The sequence below is a fragment of the Eurytemora carolleeae genome, unplaced genomic scaffold (genome assembly GCF_000591075.1).
Source record: "Eurytemora carolleeae unplaced genomic scaffold, Eaff_2.0 scaffold144, whole genome shotgun sequence".
Lineage (NCBI taxonomy): Eukaryota > Metazoa > Arthropoda > Copepoda > Calanoida > Temoridae > Eurytemora > Eurytemora carolleeae.
The window spans coordinates 300,709-318,878 of record NW_019396044.1 but is presented as its reverse complement, the minus strand read 5'-3'; the positions used below and the strand labels follow the sequence as shown (position 1 = coordinate 318,878).

The 18,170-nt window shown below is 31.2% G+C and overlaps 1 protein-coding gene across 1 annotated transcript in view; it reads right to left on the bottom strand.

Moving 5' to 3' along the window:
- LOC111701723 (uncharacterized) overlaps window positions 1-8,764 on the bottom strand; it is a 28,174-nt gene extending 19,410 nt beyond the window's left edge. Inside the window, exons 1-9 of the mRNA XM_023473134.1 lie at window positions 8,694-8,764; window positions 7,694-8,186; window positions 7,276-7,365; window positions 6,473-6,595; window positions 5,459-5,574; window positions 4,283-4,336; window positions 1,584-1,649; window positions 1,423-1,451; window positions 433-827 (exon numbers count right to left, since the gene is read on the bottom strand). Coding sequence (XP_023328902.1) covers window positions 433-827; window positions 1,423-1,451; window positions 1,584-1,649; window positions 4,283-4,336; window positions 5,459-5,574; window positions 6,473-6,595; window positions 7,276-7,365; window positions 7,694-8,186; window positions 8,694-8,743 — 1,416 coding nt within the window. The 5' untranslated portion in view covers window positions 8,744-8,764. The remainder of the gene's footprint in view (window positions 1-432; window positions 828-1,422; window positions 1,452-1,583; window positions 1,650-4,282; window positions 4,337-5,458; window positions 5,575-6,472; window positions 6,596-7,275; window positions 7,366-7,693; window positions 8,187-8,693) is intronic.
- Window positions 8,765-18,170: the final 9,406 nt, after the last annotated feature.

Below are 18,170 nucleotides of genomic sequence, written 5' to 3'. Positions count from 1 at the left end.
GAGAGTGTACTGCATATTTGATTTTCATAAGGAGATTCTGACCTAACCTATAGTAAATAATTATTAGTAAAAAGTTCAAAGTTAAATTGTTTTTCGAAAAATTATGTAGCATAACTCAACAGGACTGTTTTTAATTTATTTTTCAGAATATTTCTTGATTCCAATTAAATTTATGTATTGAGTCAATTGGAGCTGTCAGAGCACAAATTGGTACTTCCTTTTAGACTTCAAAAATAGTTTTAAATATTAATTTTTCATCACCCATTTCTTAATATTGTTGATTTCCTGCAACTGCAGGCTTGTTTCTTTCTTTGTTAAATCATTGTATTAGCCACAAAGAGTTCTCATTCAATTAAACTTTGAAGTCGTCAAATCAAAAAAGTTTCAGGTCGTCTGTCTTTACAATCTCATGACATGAAAAACGGGACTCACCTTAGTTTTCGGTTTATTTGGCAGATCTTCTTCAGTATCCTCAATTATGCTTAGCTTTCTCATGCTTTCTTCTGCGTCTAATGCGCTTAACTTTCTCATGCTTTCTTCTGGCTGTAGTGCGCTTAGCTTTCTTATGCTTTCTTCCGGCTCAAGTGAGCTTAGCTTTCTCAAGCTTTCATCTGCTTCTAGTCCAGACTTTTCACATGGATCACCTGTACTTTCAGTACATGATCTTTCACTAGCTTCAGTGCAGGATATTTCACTTGTACCTGTTCCTGAACGATCACTGATACCATCACTATGTTCTGCAAGGTTTCTGGTCCCTTGAACCCCGGCCCTTAGGACCAACATGTCCAGAAAGTCTCTTGTTAGTCGGTGTTCCTGTATCTTATCTTCTATTTATGTAGCAAAATTTTAGTTTAACAAAATGTTTCTTTAGTTTATTTGTGTATTGCTTTGTTTTTAGTATTGTTTTACTTGCTTATTGATTTTTTGTGTATTTTCAGTTTTGATGCATATTTTAGTTTTTTTTTGTATTTCTTGCCTTTTCTTGTTAAAGATCAGTTAATCAAGTAAAAAAGGAATTTTTCGAAGACCAATATGTGGTTACTTTTTTCTTTTTTTTTCTTACGGCCACGCTGCAAACAAGGCTATTGTACAGAGCATGAACTGGCAAATCGCCTGGTATATTGACATATGGGGGCACCCTCATATATATCTAATAAACATCTTTTGATAAATTAGATCTGTAAACGTGTTAAATCCCCGGGTACAATCTAATAACTTTTCTGAGACAAAAATACACAATCTTTACAGATTTTCAACATGTAAGTATTTCTGTGAACATTTTTTATTTTTGATTCTGTGAAATTCAATCATATTACCACCTTATATTATAAAATTGAGATATTATATATTTTAGGATATACTTTCAGTCCTTTCTAACTTTCTTATGTTAATTTTCATATTTATTCTAAAGTTGCACCATCCCTTGTTCACTGTCTGCCTCTGTGTCTGTTCTGAAATAATAGTAAAATAAAGTAAAACAAAATATAAAGCATATTTATGGAAAAAAATTCTTTATAAACAATTTTTTGACATCATATCTAGTTAACCATTAAAGTTTGTAAAAGGCTGATAGAAAAAACTACCTTGTATCCCCTGTAATGGATGATGAGCAGTTTGTATATGACCATGCATCTTCACTTAGAAATATCCTGAAAGATTTAAATTGGGTTCAAAAAAATTATTTCCCATTAAGATTTTGCCGCAAACTCTGATTTTTGCAACCCGATATCATAGACCTTTTATATTTCAAAGTTCTGTTTGATCATACAATTGTAGTTGAGTTTGTCACATAAACTCAATTCCTTACCCATCGCTCAGAATTACTATTTTTCTAAAGTATAAATATGTACAAATAGATTTTACAAGATGAGGTTTGAAATCTGTTTCATATAATGAGCCAAGAAAGAAAGGAATTGAGTCTTTGCCACAAACTCTGAATTTATAATCTCTATCTTTGGAACCCAATGTCGTAAATCATTGATATTTCAAACTTATATTTTTTGATCTAATAGAATTTATAGTTTGAAATATCTAAGGTCTACGACATTGGAACCCAACGATATAAGGTTTAGAAAAGCAGAGTTTGTGGCAAAGACTCAATTCCTTTATAAATAACATTTTGAACAGAATCTAGGACTGATTTAAAAATCAAAATAGATTTGAAGTTGAACAAGCATTTTAATTTAAAAAAATATTTGATAATTAAAAAGTTTAATGCTTGAACATTTATTTATTATGCATTCTTAGTTTACATGTGCAATGCTCGTTCGATCATATTTAGAATTCAATGGAATCAAATTTTTAATATAAGTTATTTAAAACATGTTGCGTAAGTAAAAGTGAAAAAATATTCATTTAAGATATTTAATAATGAGGGATTATGTAACAGTATTTGAAGCGTGTGAAATCTTATTACGATTTTCAATATCTTAGGAATCTGCTTTTTCCAAATTAACCTATCATAATTACTTAATAAACGTTAAACTTCGGTAACGTTCTGCAGCAGACTAAGCTCTCGATGTGCACTGCAGTGATCTGCAATGCTCTGACCGAAGAAATAGTGGGTTTTAGTGGAGAGTGGACTTTAGTTTTTAGGTTCAGTTAATCAAAAAGTTCAAATCGGAAAATTTTAAGAATTTTTAGAATTATAATACCAAAAGAGGAAATCTCAAACTCTAAATAAAACCCAAAAAAGTTTATTTAATTTCAAGGTTTTATCTGAAATATCGTTATTTTTTCCTTCTCTTTCTCTCGACTCTAAAACTCTTTCTTCTATATGAAGCAGTAGAAGAGTACATCTCATGTAAAAAATTACAGAACTCATTCAACTTCTTTTGTTTTTTGATGAGAGAAAGAGTTATGTTTTAAGACATTTTCTTTTTAACTTTCAAGATTTGGATAAAACTCGTTCACAATAACCCTGAGGCAGAAGCCCAGAGAAGTTTTGCGCAGTCGGCGTAGAATTACAAGACAGAGAGAGCCTGTCATACGCCGACTGCGAGAAACTCCGCTGGGCTTCTGCCTTAGGGTTATTGTGAATGAGTTTCATCAAAATCTTGAAACTATGAACTATAACTGTCTTATATGTTATTTTAACTAATCTATGGTATGAACCTTAAATAAAAAAGGGCCAAAACAAAAAATAATTAATTCATTCAAACGATAAACGACCATGTTAATTTGACGAATTGGGGTATTTGGGACATTTTCTTGCTCGTTTGTTAAAGATAGAAAATGGGAATATCATTTTATTAATTTATTTAAAGACTTGAAGTCAAGTCCAGTAAGTCGTAAATGGAACTTATCAAATACAAGATCACTTATAACAACGTTGCCAGTTCCCGGCCGCTTAATAATTTAATAGAATTAAATGACAAGATCTAGGTATAACTGAATATGTTTTGTTTTTAGGTCTGGTGGCATGAAGCTGCACTGAATATTATGTCTACAGTGTGGATTGATGAATACTAAAACTGCCTTAAAGCTTGCCTTGTCAGAGCAGAGCGCAGAGCGCAAGGGGGAGGGGGGGGGAGGCGTCATATATGGTAAACAAAATTGATATATCAGATTCAATCAGAATCTCAAAACTGAAAACCATTTTAAAAATCTATTTTGTTTGTAAGATTATTAAGAAATAGTGTTATGACTAGAACGATGGTGTTGTGTTTCATATTTTGAGGCCTGAGAGTATTGAAATAAAAGGTTTACAAATGATTTTTAGCTTAACTGAAATCTTAAAACGAATCGATGTTAGAAAACCGCAAAAAGCATAAGTGTCTCAATTTATTTTGTTCTTTAAGTTGTTAAGCTATGTGTTAGTTTTATATCTTTGTTTTGTATATATATGTATTGTATACTCCTAGACTCAATCATGCCTACTATACAAAATACAATCAGACATAAAACTACCACCAGACTTTACAGCAGGGGCGTCAACATAATTTTTAGATTTTAATAATAAACAGTTTTCATAATAGCAAGGTTTTATCATAACCAGTTTTAATGATGGTAACAATATTTGATGATAAACTGATATATATATGTATAATAACTACCAAAACTCTGAATCAGTACAATATCAGTATCAGTAATATATGGATTCAAAGTATGGACATGTGCCGTATATGTTCATAGTCTAAGTTTCAAGGCTATGTATTTTTGGTATTTTACTTTAATGGTCTAAATTTCCAGGGAGTTCGATAAAATATTTTAGAAAATAGGACAAAGTTTACTGATTTTAATATAAAAACTAAAATTTTACGGACATTTTTATATTTCTCACCTTTCATCACCGGCCGAAAACGCGGAACTTCCGGTAGATATTGTTCGATATCTCCTTAATATCAATTCGTCAATATGAATTATTAATGTTAACTTATTTCATATAATGTCCTTACTCCTGCATCTAAACAAAGTACAGAGTGTCCCACGAAACATGACAGTAGCAAGACAACTCACAGGTCGTTTTTGATTTTTGAAATGAAAAGCAAATTTTTGTTGTTAACCTAATTTTAGAAGCAGAATTCTAGAATTAATTAGCACAAAAAAACATAGTCTTAGCATTTCCAAAATGTGGTCTGCCTATTTATGCTTTTAATAATACCTGAGATATGAAGAATTTCCTTAAGATTTCGAAAATTTAGATTTTATTTAATAAAAATTGAAAACTGTACAAAGTTCTTAATATCTTCTATTTTATTGACAGCACCAAAAAGTAATCCTCGTTTTGGAAATGCCAGGACTAGGGGAATTTTGTGGTTATTATTTCAAGAATACATGTTTCGGGGGACATTCTGTATTTGAAACATTAAGTTTAGATACCTATTTTTAGTAGAAAAATGATTCACATCCGTACTGGCGTAATCTATTTACAATTATTCAATCTGGAAACAAAGAAAAGAAAAATATGCAAATGTTTTTTGACAAAACACATTAAAGATCCACAAAGATATCAATTGTTTTCAGTTTTTGCAAGTATAAGATCAAGTCAATAAATCCATAATAAAAATGTAATTTTTTTAAAAATTTATATTTTATCTTTAATTTCAATCTAACTTTTTAAAAGCTTACATAGCACAGCTTGGACGTGTCGAGTGGTATTATGAATTATGCGTACACTCCATTTAACTCATGTTAAAATTTTTGCAGTAACAGTTCCCAATCGAAGTTTTCATAAACTAAACTGTAAATAATGAAAGAGGCATTGTCTATTGTTTACCCTTAGCCTCAGGAAATCGGTTTTTATTCTGTAAACCACTATTGTGACAATTATGATCTTTAAACAATTAAATAGTTAAAAGTTTTTTTTTTATAAATAGAAATAGAGTTAAACTTAAAGATCCTTTTCCAGTTTTCTGTTTCCATTAATACGCCTTATTTTCTTAACCAAATTGTAAAAATATAAAGTTGAGAAAATCTCCTATTGAAATGACCCTTAATAAGAAATTGATATTGGTTCCTGAGTTTGTAGGGGGCAACATCATCAAGAGTAACATAGGTTCCCAGGGGACCAAGTCCAACTCCTCCACTTACTCCTCCAAACCCACAGAATCCGATTGAAGAATCTTGACCAATCTGTTAATTACATTTCTGAATTTTAGTTCAAAATGTTTGAAGGTTTTCGGCTTAATTTCAAAATATTCTTTAAATATAGTAAAATGGGTTAAGAAAATGTAAGGATGTAAATGACACATAGAACTAGACAGAAGGAGAAGATAAAATTTACGCAAAATTGCTGGCACGACTTTGTGACCTCGTAGCATTCTAGTATTAATTTTACGCAGTATAAGAAAAAAATCATCCGGTTACATATTTAAAGACTTTCAATATGTTATGGTTAAGTGTTAAATCCGTGTAAACAGCTATAACTGTCACTCGATTTTCATCGACATGTAGAAGGAATTAACTAAATCCTTCGGATCACAAAAGATACGGAAAACTGTCAACTTCAATTAATTCTTGAATGAAATTTGAAAAACAAAAAGATTCCGACCTCTGGACATGGTGTCGACTTTGGGGTTTCAACTACTTTTGTGAAAGACGAATTCTATTAATTTCCCAAATTGGACAAGTTGTATATAATATAATAATATAATATGGACGTTTGTTTATCACAACGAGTATTTTTGCCACCACTTCCCTTAATTAATTTAATAAGACCTTCCATTAAAAGAGGAGAATCCCCTAATCTCTACGTTACCCTTTAAACCTTTGACTGATCAAGAATGTCCTCATTAATAAATGTAATACTTTTAATTATTAAACACTTTGTTTGCAAGCGCGTTGTTAAAGTCGATCTACTTTTGAGTTATGCTAGAAACAGATCAGCCGTACAGTCGCTTTTTAAATCAATTAAATTCAATTTCGATATTTGAATTGATCATTGCCCTGTTTGCATGCAGGGTCACTCAAATTACGTTAGCAGTCCTTTTGACATTTAAAAAAAATATTATTCATTAATTTCCCCACAAACCTGATTTCTCATTTTTGAGGATACTCTGAGTCCGTCTGGAGATGATAAAGATCTACTCAGCTTCCTGCAGCGTGGACTCATTTCTTCATCAGTTTCATCATAATCATGGTTAGTGATCACAACCTGAAAAGGACAATTATTCATCATAACCTGAACACCAGATAGTTAGTGATCACAACCTCAATACCAGACAGTTATTGATCACAAACTGAATACTAGACAATTATAATGATCACAACCCGAATACCACATATTTAGTGATCACTACCTGAATACCAGACAGTTAGTGATCACAATATGAATACCAGCCAATTAGTGATCACAACCATATCAGTGAACACCAGCCAATTTATGATCACAACCCGAATACCAGACATTTAGGGATCACTACCTGAATACCAGTCAGTTAGTGATCACAATATGAATACCAGCCAATTAGTGATCACAACCAGGCAATATTGTTGGATCAAAACCTGAATACCAGATAATTAGTGATCAAAACATGAACACCAGACATTATTGTTGGATCAAAACCTTAAAACTGACAATATGAGTGAAGATTGCTTCGAATAAATGTAAAAAACGGATAAATACACCCTTTTTACTCTTAATATTGATCCAATCATCAAACAATCAAAATTTGTATCAAAGAAGTGGTGGCGTTTTTACGAGCATATGCAGGAATTTTTCCATTTTTCAAAGGGGGTTCTGATAAACTTTCGTACAGGGGGAACTGCTTCAACCCAGGAACTAGAGGAGGGGCTTTTACCCCCTGTTTGACAATTGAAGTTTGTTATGATTACCTGAGGAATATTTGGTTTGGTTTCATGAAAGGACTGACTAGGACTGGTTGGGGAGGAAAATCGTCGACAGTTATTCATCAAAACTGTCACCTGTTGATACGGTTATACAAATTCTTAGAAAAAAAATACTTTTTAGTTATGCTAAAGATTCTCCAATGAATATGAAACATAGACATTTTAAGTGTTACATTTTTTCTACTTTTTAATTATTTTACATCAAATATGTTTTAACGGTCAAGGATACTGATGTTTATACAAATGTATTTAATTTTGTAATTTTAAAAGTACTTTTCGTTAATTTCTTTAAATTTTGATTACTCGTGTTGGGGTTTATTTATTTAGTTAAAATAGCTTCGTACTGGGTGTTATCTCGATAATTAATTAAATACAAGAAAACAGACAAGATAATAAACCGCTCCTGTGGATATGCTACCGATGTGATCCTCTGAATTGGAATAAAAGATTCAAGAGTGTCAGGAGCACCACCAAGTATGTTTGAGGAGGCATTTTGGTCCAACTCAAAGGGTGGAATCTGCTTTGAGATGTTTTCTAATGTTGATGATTCAAATTGTTTAGCTGCCTTGCTCTGAGATTCCTCTTTGGTATTCATATTTTCTTCCTTATAACTCTCTACTTGTCTGTGAGGTAGGAATTGTTTAATGTCTTCAGAATGATTTTTAATAGTTTGAAGTTGTGGAAATTGAAGAGATCTAGCAGGTTCTTTTAGACAGGATAAATTAAATTCTGAAGTGTTTTTAAAAACTAAAATTTTCTTTGAGGAACAAAACGCATAGTTTTCCGAACTTACAGTTGGACAGGACTGCGAAAGGTTTAGTTTATTTTTGGATTGAGCACAGATAAGTTTATTTGATTTATGAGCTGAGTACGCAAATTCTTCGTCAGCTTCATTTCTGAAATAAAAACAAATCTGGTTGTTTTTGAAAAAACGTAAACTATGAGAAAGTGAAAACTATGAAAAAAATATCTAATGGATTTTGATTTTTGAAATCCGCAAAAATATCTAAAGGTTTGTGAAAATATGTAAACTATGAAAAAAAATATTAACAATTTTCCATCTTGGCAAAAAAGAATTTCATCCAACGTAATGCCATCAAATTAATCCTAAATATTTTCTACATTTCGACTCCAATTTATCAATTTCGAAGAAGACATTTGAATCATATGAATCTTAAATATTTTCTTTTTCTCTGTTAAATAACACATGCACCAATAAAGCTGTTATTTGAAAGACAAGACAGAACAGATTTATTTTTACTACTTTTAATCTGATGTTCCATCCAGATTCCTATATCTTTGCAACCGAAGGGTCTACGACAGCAAGATGAAAAAATATAAAAATCAGAAAATTAAAGGAAAGCAAATAGTTTCTTTCTTATCTTATTAAATTAAACTATTACCTTTTTAAATCATACTGCGCTTCAAAATTCAAATTATCCGCCCCTGACATTTCCACTGTATCTGAAAAATCCATTATTTTGAGTTTATTCGAACTCTCTCAGCACAAACTGGTTTTTCGTCATTTAAACAACGATCAATTCATAAAATTGTCAAGGTTGTCTCAAAATCTCACATGATGCAACATTATCAATCTTCTTTAAATAAAAGAATTATTACCATCATTCTTTGCAACGCTTTATTTTTTTCTCTAGAATTTACAAATAGTACTTTTTGGGTGCGAATATAGACCTGCAAAAAATATCACTAGTTTAGATGTCGCCTTTTTTCCTGTTTCTAGCTATAACATGACAAGTTGACAACCACTTTCAAACTGACAGTTTTTTCAATAGTGTAAAAAAGTTTTGACATCCCGTATTAGGGCGTCGGCGGGACAAAAAACTATGTAAATACTTGGATAAGGGGATTATGAAGGGGAGGAGTGAACTCTATAAATAGAGAATATAACGTATCAAATTGGATTAGAAAGAAACTAAAGTTTAATATTGATAATAAAAAACAGCTTTTATAAAATATAATTTTCTCAACCATTTTTTCTTCCTCCCATTTTTGTCATTCTATCTTATGTTAGCTTTTCGCGTTTTTATTCTCTCTATTCCTAGTCTCCTTTTTATTGTTATTCACATTCTTTCCCTTTTCTATTCTTCTTATTCTCTCTTTTCTATTCTTTCTCCCCGCTATTCTTTTACCAATTTATTACCTTATGATTTAAATATAATTTGAGGGCTTAATCTTTCTTTAACCTTTATCCCACATTGTCTCAGGCTCTCTTCCCCTCTCCTCATTACCCTCCCCCCCCCTCCATTTACCCGTCTTGAAACCTTTGTACAATATCATGCTTTATTTTGACGATAATTAGATTTGAATTATAACCTAATGACATCTAAACCGTAATCGTTGTGTGATTAAAGTCCATTAAATCAGCCTTTACAGGGTTACACACAAAAACAAACTGTAAATATAAGAATATGAAACTTACTCCTTTATTCTATTTGTGATAATATACACATTTGAAATTTAAAAACTAAAAAAAATCTGAACTTTCCTATTAAATCACTGTCCGAAACCCCTGTTATACGTTCATGAGAATTGTCATTTTAAAAGAATAAAACTTGACAGTTTTATTTGCGTGAATGAAACATAGCATGACGGTTCCTTGATTGAATTTGTATGTTTACAAGCCATATTCAAATTTGAATATACTGCCTGACTTAAACAACGAATATAGTAGGGTTCATCAAAACTAACAGTAAACATTATACAGCAATGCTTTAAATTTTTGAATTGGATGCATTCCAAATATTATGTAATATTAAAATTGTGGAAAACCCATATTTAGTATTTATAGTCTAAAATTTTAAGTTTCGGAAGGAAGATTCAAGTAAGAATCAAGTGTAAATGTTTAAGGATCGAAAGTAAGGATCAAGTAAGAATCAAGTATAAAAGTGTAGGAATCGGAAGTAAGAATCAAGTTTTAAAGTTTAGGTATCGAAAGTAAGATTCAAGAGAAAAATTTTAATTATCAAATGAAATGATTAAGTGTAAAATTGTAGGTATTGAAAGAAAAGAATCAAGTGTAAAAGTTTAGGTATGTAAGAATCAAGTAAAAGTGTAAATATGGAAAGAAAAGTATAAATGTAAAAGTGTGGGTATCAAAAATAAGAATCAAGTGTAAAAGTGTAAATATGGAAAGATAAGGATCATGTGTAAAAGTGTAGGTATCAAAAGTAAGGATCAAGTGTAAGAGTGTAAATATGGAAAGATAAGGATCAAGTGTAAAAGTGTAGGTATCGAAAGTAAGGATCAAGTGTAAAAGTGTAAATATGGAAAGATAAGGATCATGTGTAAAAGTGTAGGTATCAAAAGTAAGAATCAAGTTTTAAAGTTTAGGTATCGAAAGTAAGATTCAAGAGAAAAATTTTAATTATCAAATGAAATGATTAAGTGTAAAATTGTAGGTATTGAAAGAAAAGAATCAAGTGTAAAAGTTTAGGTATGGAAAGAGCAGGATCAAGTGCTAAAGTTTAGGTATCAAATGAAAAGGATTAAGTGTAAAATTGTAGCTATTGAAAGAAAATAATCAAGTTTTAAAGTTTATTTATCGAAAATAAGGATTAAGAGTAAAAGTTTAAATATCAAATATAATGATTAAGTGTAAAATTGTAAGTATTGAAAGAAAAGAATCAAGTGTAAAAGTTTAGGTATGTAAGAATCAAGTAAAAGTGTAAATATGGAAAGAAAAGTATAAATGTAAAAGTGTGGGTATCAAAAATAAGAATCAAGTGTAAAAGTGTAAATATGGAAAGATAAGGATCATGTGTAAAAGTGTAGGTATCAAAAGTAAGGATCGAGTGTAAAACTGTAAATATGGTAAGAAAAGAATCAAGTGTAAAAGTGTAGGTATCGAAAGTAAGGATCGATTGTAAAACTGTAAATATGGTAAGAAAAGAATCAAGTGTAAAAGTGTAGGTATCGAAAGTAAGGAGCAAGTGTAAAAGTGTAAATATGGAAAGATAAGGATCATGTGTAAAAGTGTAGGTATCAAAATTAATGAGCAAGTGTTAAAGTGTAGGTATCTAAAGTAAGGAGCAAGTGTAAAAGTTTAGGTATCAAAAGTAAGAAGCAAGTGTAAAAGTGTAAGTATCGAAAGTAAGGATCAAGTGTAAAAGTGTAGGTATCGAAAGTAAGGAGCAAGGTAAAAGTGCAGGTAACGAAAGTAAGGAGCAAGTGTAAAAGTGTAGGTATCGAAAGTAAGGATCAAGTGTAAAAGTGTAGGTATCAAAAGTAAGGATCAAGTGTAAAAGTGTAGGTATCGAAAGTAAGGAGCAAGTGCTAAAAGTGTAGGTATCGAAAGTAAGGAGCAAGTGCAAAAAGTGTAGGTATCGAAAGTATGGAGCAAGGTAAAAGTGCAGGTAACGAAAGTAAGGAGCAAGTGTAAAAGTGTAGATATCGAAAGTAAGGATCAAGTGTAAAAGTTTAGGTATCAAAAGTAAGGATCAAGTGTAAAAGTTTAGGTATAGAAAGTAAGGATCAAGTGTAAAAGTTTAGGTATCGAAAGGAAGGATATCAAGTGTAAAAGTTAGATATCGAAAGTAATAAATTTGATAGAATAATTTTTGGTGACACCTATTGAATGTGGGCGTTCTGATTCACATGACATTAAACCATGTTTTCTGTCATCTGTGTCTCATAATCAAAACACAGTTGCTCAGGCGAATATACGCATTTTTAAGCCTGTTTTACGCATTTTAAAGCCTGGCGGACGAATTTTCAAGATTTTCTCAGATAAAATTTTGACCCTGGGTTTAAATTTTAACACGTCGATTTCGGCAAATTACATATTAAAAGCCAGGGCTAAAACTCAGGTTTAAATTAAGTCAGAAGTGGCATTTAAACTGAAACTTAACATTTTCATTTTAGTTTTAGACTCAGGTAAGATTAAAATCTTATAGTTATAGAAATCATACTCCTAAACATACTTATCAGATGCAGAGATGAACACCGTCTTTTAGGTTCGCTCAGTAACATTCAACGGTTTTTGACACTTTGTGATGTGCAAAATTAGCTAAAACGATTAAAGATAATGCAACGAAAACATTGATTGAAGGTGTTGCAGATTAGCGATAGCTCACGTAGATTTAACGGTTCTGTTCTGTCACTTTCAATAACAATTTGACCCTTTATACATTACTTTATAGCCTTTTTTAAAGTAATTTTTAGTCGGCATACACATTTTAAATGAAAAAGTATAAAATAAACAAATCCGTAAGTTTAATGCTTGTTGATTTATTGACGAAAACACGTTTGATTTCAAATGAAAGAAACCGAATGCTTCTCACTCTGGTTAGTCCGGGGTGAGCGTTATATCAGAAAATGGTCCGAACTCGGGACTCAACGTCGAATTTCTTTGTTCTCTTATATTTTGTTTCTCTACTTATGCATAGACAATTTCCAAGTGCTACATTTGATGAAGGTTTCGGGGTAAAGTAAATGTTCAAATGAAAACCTCTTGAAAATTAAATTTAAAATTCTTAAATTCTTTAAAAGAATTTAAACAAATTTTAACAATATCAGCAAATTTGAAATTGAAGAATTTTTAGTACTTGAAATGCCAACAAATTGTGTCATATAAATCTAATTTAAGGTATTATCATGGTAAAAAAAGAGCAAATATCAAAAAATGTTCTTGGACCAGCTAGGTTTAATGAATAGCGCTTATATTGTCATACGTTATAGAACCACTTCTATCGTAGTATAAATTTAATACAAAAAACACACGTTTCATTTTATAGTTAATTTATGTTAATATGTAAGTAAATGTTTATTTCACATAAAACTTTATTTTTGTGAATCTGCGCTGTGTTTTTATTTTCAATGTATCTGGTTGTATGTATGCAGTTGCAAGAAGTTTTACTCAATTGCATTCTTACAAATTGCATAAACAGAAGACACGCCTTTCAGACAGCAAAATTTTTTGAAATATATTGGTGATTACTGATAAAATATCTACATATATTTAATAATATTAAACTTGGTATAAAACTTGCGTCGCATGACGCATTTAATCTAAGCTAGTTGTGCTTACAATGTTTTACAATGCTTCACACACACACTGCTGCAACTAGACTAAAGGTAGAAGACCTAAACAGAACACAAGTGTGCATAAAATATGTTTAATTGTCGGTATAATAAAACAAAAAGTGAAACCTGACCCCTTTTCCCATCATCTATTGTTTTGCTAAAAAAAAATAAGATATGTTTTTTCATGCTCGTGGATATTTTTTTAGTCTTCCATTTTAACGTCTTATCACTAAGTAGCTGTAGCAGTGTTTGCTTTAGAGTTTTTAATTATTTCAACTTTTAAAAAACAACGTTTACCCTTCCCATCTCCCTCTTGTATACTATGTTCACGATTTTCAATCTTTCACATCATCATATTTTTCCATATTCTAATGTACTAAAGAACTCTTTCGTTTATCGTTGAGAAATTGCGTTTTTGCCTCAAACTCTGATTTTCTCATCCCTATATTTTTGCAACCCAATTTTGTATTTCTTATATATATATATTGTTAAGTATGAATTCTGTTAGATCAATGTACTCCCCTAGAAAAAGGCCTTACAGTAAAGGTATAGGGTTATAATGTGTACAATTTTTTTTGTAGTTTTGATATTTTGACTATCGCACTTCTAGGGGTGCAAATCTAGTATTGTATATGAAAGAAAATAACTCAATGCAAACACATGTAAATATAATATTCGTCGAGTCGGTTTTTCTTACAATTTATTATTTACAAAGATACAAAAATTAAACGATTGATACTATTCTAATAGGATATTATGAATTGAAGCAGTTTCAGAGTGATGGGGAATCTTCAAGGGAACCTCAGTTTAAGGGAGCTGATGATCAACTGATTCTTTTCCCTTCATTTCGCTCCACCCTGGGCTCTCATTTAACCCTAGTTCTCCGGGCGCTGGCCGGCTAGCCCCCCCAGCCCCCGTGCTTCTGGAATAACGGAACTTTCAGCTTGGCTTGGGTTATTTATAGAAATCTTATGCCCCTAGCCAGCTATAATCTGAGCGATCTAAAAAGATCCTTAAATCGCTGATCGTAAAAGATCAACAAAATCACCCATTGTTACACTAGCAGTTGATGTTGCAGAGGGAGTTTAATATTTATATATAAATTTAGCTTTTCTGGGTGTCTAGGTGTTTGTCTGTTTGTTTGTATCCAATAAACGTCAAAACGGCTGAACTGATCGGTCAAAATTTTTTGTGCGACTCCACGTGACCCCAGGGAAGGTTTATGGCCAATCAGACTTTAATATGTAATCTTAAAATATTTTTATCTTAAATTATTTAATTTAGTAAAATTTTTAAAATGCTCGAAAAAAATATTATGAAATCCGCAAATTAAAATTTTTTTATACTGAACAAAGAAAAGATGCTAACAGATAAAACACAATTAAAAGTTAAAAAATGAAGATAGGCGAGAAGCGCCCTAAAAGCCTAGTAAACAAAAATTAGACCTGTGATAAATTTAGTTATAAACCTCATATTTTGTAAAACTGAATATGCCTGCATATATATTACGTCATAACTTTATCTGTACCCTAACTATGTTCATTATTTTTAACTACAATTTAAGTTCTGAACAGACCCATCCGTCCATATTCTTGACATGTACCATAAAACCTAAAATATAGATCAGTTGGGTATGAATCTTTACTTTATTAAGTTTAGACACATTTCATTTCTTGTGTAGAGAGCAATAAGTTCGAAAGCGAGTTGTATCTGAACTATAAATACTAAAGAATACAGCGAGTGTCACATCTGGATTTATACGGACTGAACTATTATTCGTCGGATATTGAGTTTAAAAGCGAGTTGTATCTAAACGATAAATACTAAAGAATACAGCGAGTGTCACATCTGGATTTATACAGACTGAAGTATTATTGGTCGGATATTAAGTTTGAAAGCGAGTTGTATTTGAACGATAAATACTAAAGAATACAGCGAGTGTCACATCTGGATTTATACAGACTGAAGTATTATTGGTCGGATATTGAGATTGAAAGCGAGTTGTATCTAAACGATAAATACTAAAGAATACAGCGAGTGTCACATCTGGATTTATACAGACTGAAGTATTATTGGTCGGATATTGAAATTGAAAGCTAGGTGTATCAAAATAATACATACTAAAGATTACAGAGAGTGTCATATCTGGATTGATTATTATCATTATTGGTCAGACATTGAATTCGAGAGGGAGTTGTATCTACGGATGTTAACGTTTTAATTTTTTTTGAAAAACAATAGTTTCGTTATGAAAACGACGACAAAAAAAACGAAAACGAAACTATATCGTTTTTAAAAAAGATCATTTTGCAAATAATCGTTTTTATAAAGCTGGCCGTTTTTTTACCGATCGTTAACGACGTCCCTTCGTTAATGATCGTTAACGACGACCCTTCTTAACGATCGTTAACGAAGAGAGGAGGAGAGAGGAAACCACCCTGAAGGGAATAGGTACTTATCATTGAACAGTTTTAAAGAAAATATTAAGAAGTTGTAGCTCCCCCACAACTTTTTATCTTCATATAAGACGACATTCGATAAAGTTGCATGTAATTTTTTTTTTCAAAAACGATAATTTTTTTTAAAACGGTCGTATAAAATTTAATTGAAATAATTAATATAAATAGTTAAAATAAAAATAATTGAAATAACATCTTTAATCTTATCTCCTTATCTACTTAATAATCAATAACGATTTCCTCTTGATAAGAAATATACAAATAGAGTCCACATGCATTTTATCAACAAATTGGCCTGAATTTTGCTAATTTTTCCTATTTGGCATTTTTTTCAAGAATTTGACAAAAATATGATAAGAAGATATGGCACCAGAACAAATACAAAAATTATTCATTATCGTGAGCAGAGCGAATCGCCTGCTAAAAACCCAAAATTTCTAATCCCCTTATCTATGCAATCTTTAATATTTAAAAATTTGTATATTTAATGTAACAGAATGAAGGGTTTGAACTTTAAAAGTCCACGACATCAGGTTGCAAAGATAAAAGGATTTGAAAAGTAGGGTTTGTGACGAATGTTTAGTTCTGTTCCTTTGTTTGATCTACAGTACTAGCCAGGTATACATTAAATAAATAGATATTCAGTTCACACCTACATCACCATAAATCGACTGTCAAAACCTATTTGAAAATTTCATCTATTTATCTATCTATCAATCTATCTATCTATCTATCTAACCATCTATCTAAGTATCCTTCTATCTATCTATCCTTCTATTTACCTTTGTATCTATCTATCTATCTGTCGCTATTTATATCACATGATTAAAGGGAGTGAGCGGCTATGTAATGTAGTTGAAGTGAGTATGCAGTGTTGTGGAAAACTTCTTTCGGATTCATTTCAGACATATTAAACTTTTTAAAGATCTGTAAATCATGAGTTTGAGCGCAAATTTGACGTTCAAAACTCCTACTTTTGGGGTGGATACATTTTCAGAGTGTTAGTTTTCTTTTAAATTATTAAATAAAGACGACACAAGATGTAAAAAAGTTCTATTAATTTAAAGAATATCATTCATGGTTACACGATATTTGCGAGATTAACTTATCTGTGCTATTATAAGAAGAACTACTTAAAAAATTTTCGGTAAATGTAAAAAAGTTCTATTAATTTAAAGAATATCATTCATGGTTACACGATATTTGCGAGATGAACTTATCTGTGCTATTATAAGAAGAACTACTTAAAAAATTTTCGGTTCAATAATATAAATCATAATGCATTAAAGCTGTAGAGGATATATTAAAAATGCTACATTTTCATTTGAGAATTTTTGGAACTAAGAATTTACATCTGTTTTTAACTCGTCTCTGTTAAAAGAAGTGAAATCAAGACTTAAAACTCTTTTATTTGACAATCTAAAGGGGCTTTGTCTCGAATGATTTTGCAAAGAAATAACCATGTTTAGTGTCAACAGCTGTAGGATACCATAATTGAGAACAAAATTAGAAGGAAACAAACACTTACATGCGTATCTCAAGTCTAATCTTTCGTGAGCATCACTGTAGAGTGTTTATTAATACTGAATGGCGTATACAAATCAGGGGGCGGAAACGTCATGTGTGTATGTCTGTACTAAAAGTAAAGTTTACCGAACCGAAAGTGTGTACTGTAGGTATATACATTACATACGAATCTGGTATTTGTACAGTCTAGGAGAGTACATTTGTTTATTTTTAATTGTTTACTTAAAAATAAGTATAATATACATGAAGTATATTATTTATATATTTAAGTCAACACTAAAAGCCAAATTTTCATGCAAAGAATATGATTTGACTAAAGTTTACAATAAACTAGTCGTTATTCAAGCTTAATTATAATTGACAACATTGATCTGCAATTTCCTTGACGGTAGTCATGTTGTGAGTCTGTACCAAAAGAGTGTGTGTAAGGTTTACCGAACTTGTCTGCAAAGCAGTGCGACTGGCTTTCTCATGCCAGACCAGCGCGATTTCCTTTCAAACTGAAACTATATATCTCTCTTTTCCTCTTTCCTCTCAATATTTACATACTCCTAGAGACCCGGCTGAAATGAGAAATGATTGAGAGTATATGGCTTAAAGTCTGTTTAAGGGGCTCCTGAAGACGAACAGTCAAACAAATTAAAGGGAGGAGCAGATCTATCTGGGAGGTTAAATAGGGCAGACATGGGGAGGGGTAAGGTAGTAGGAAGGGTGTGGGGAAAATGAAGGTTGGAGGAATATATACATTATTATACAGTTCATATTCATTAAATGACTGAGCACGGAAATCGTCTAGAATATTCTGAATCAAATAAATACAGGGTTATTCAAAAATCATTTGGAAAAAAATTA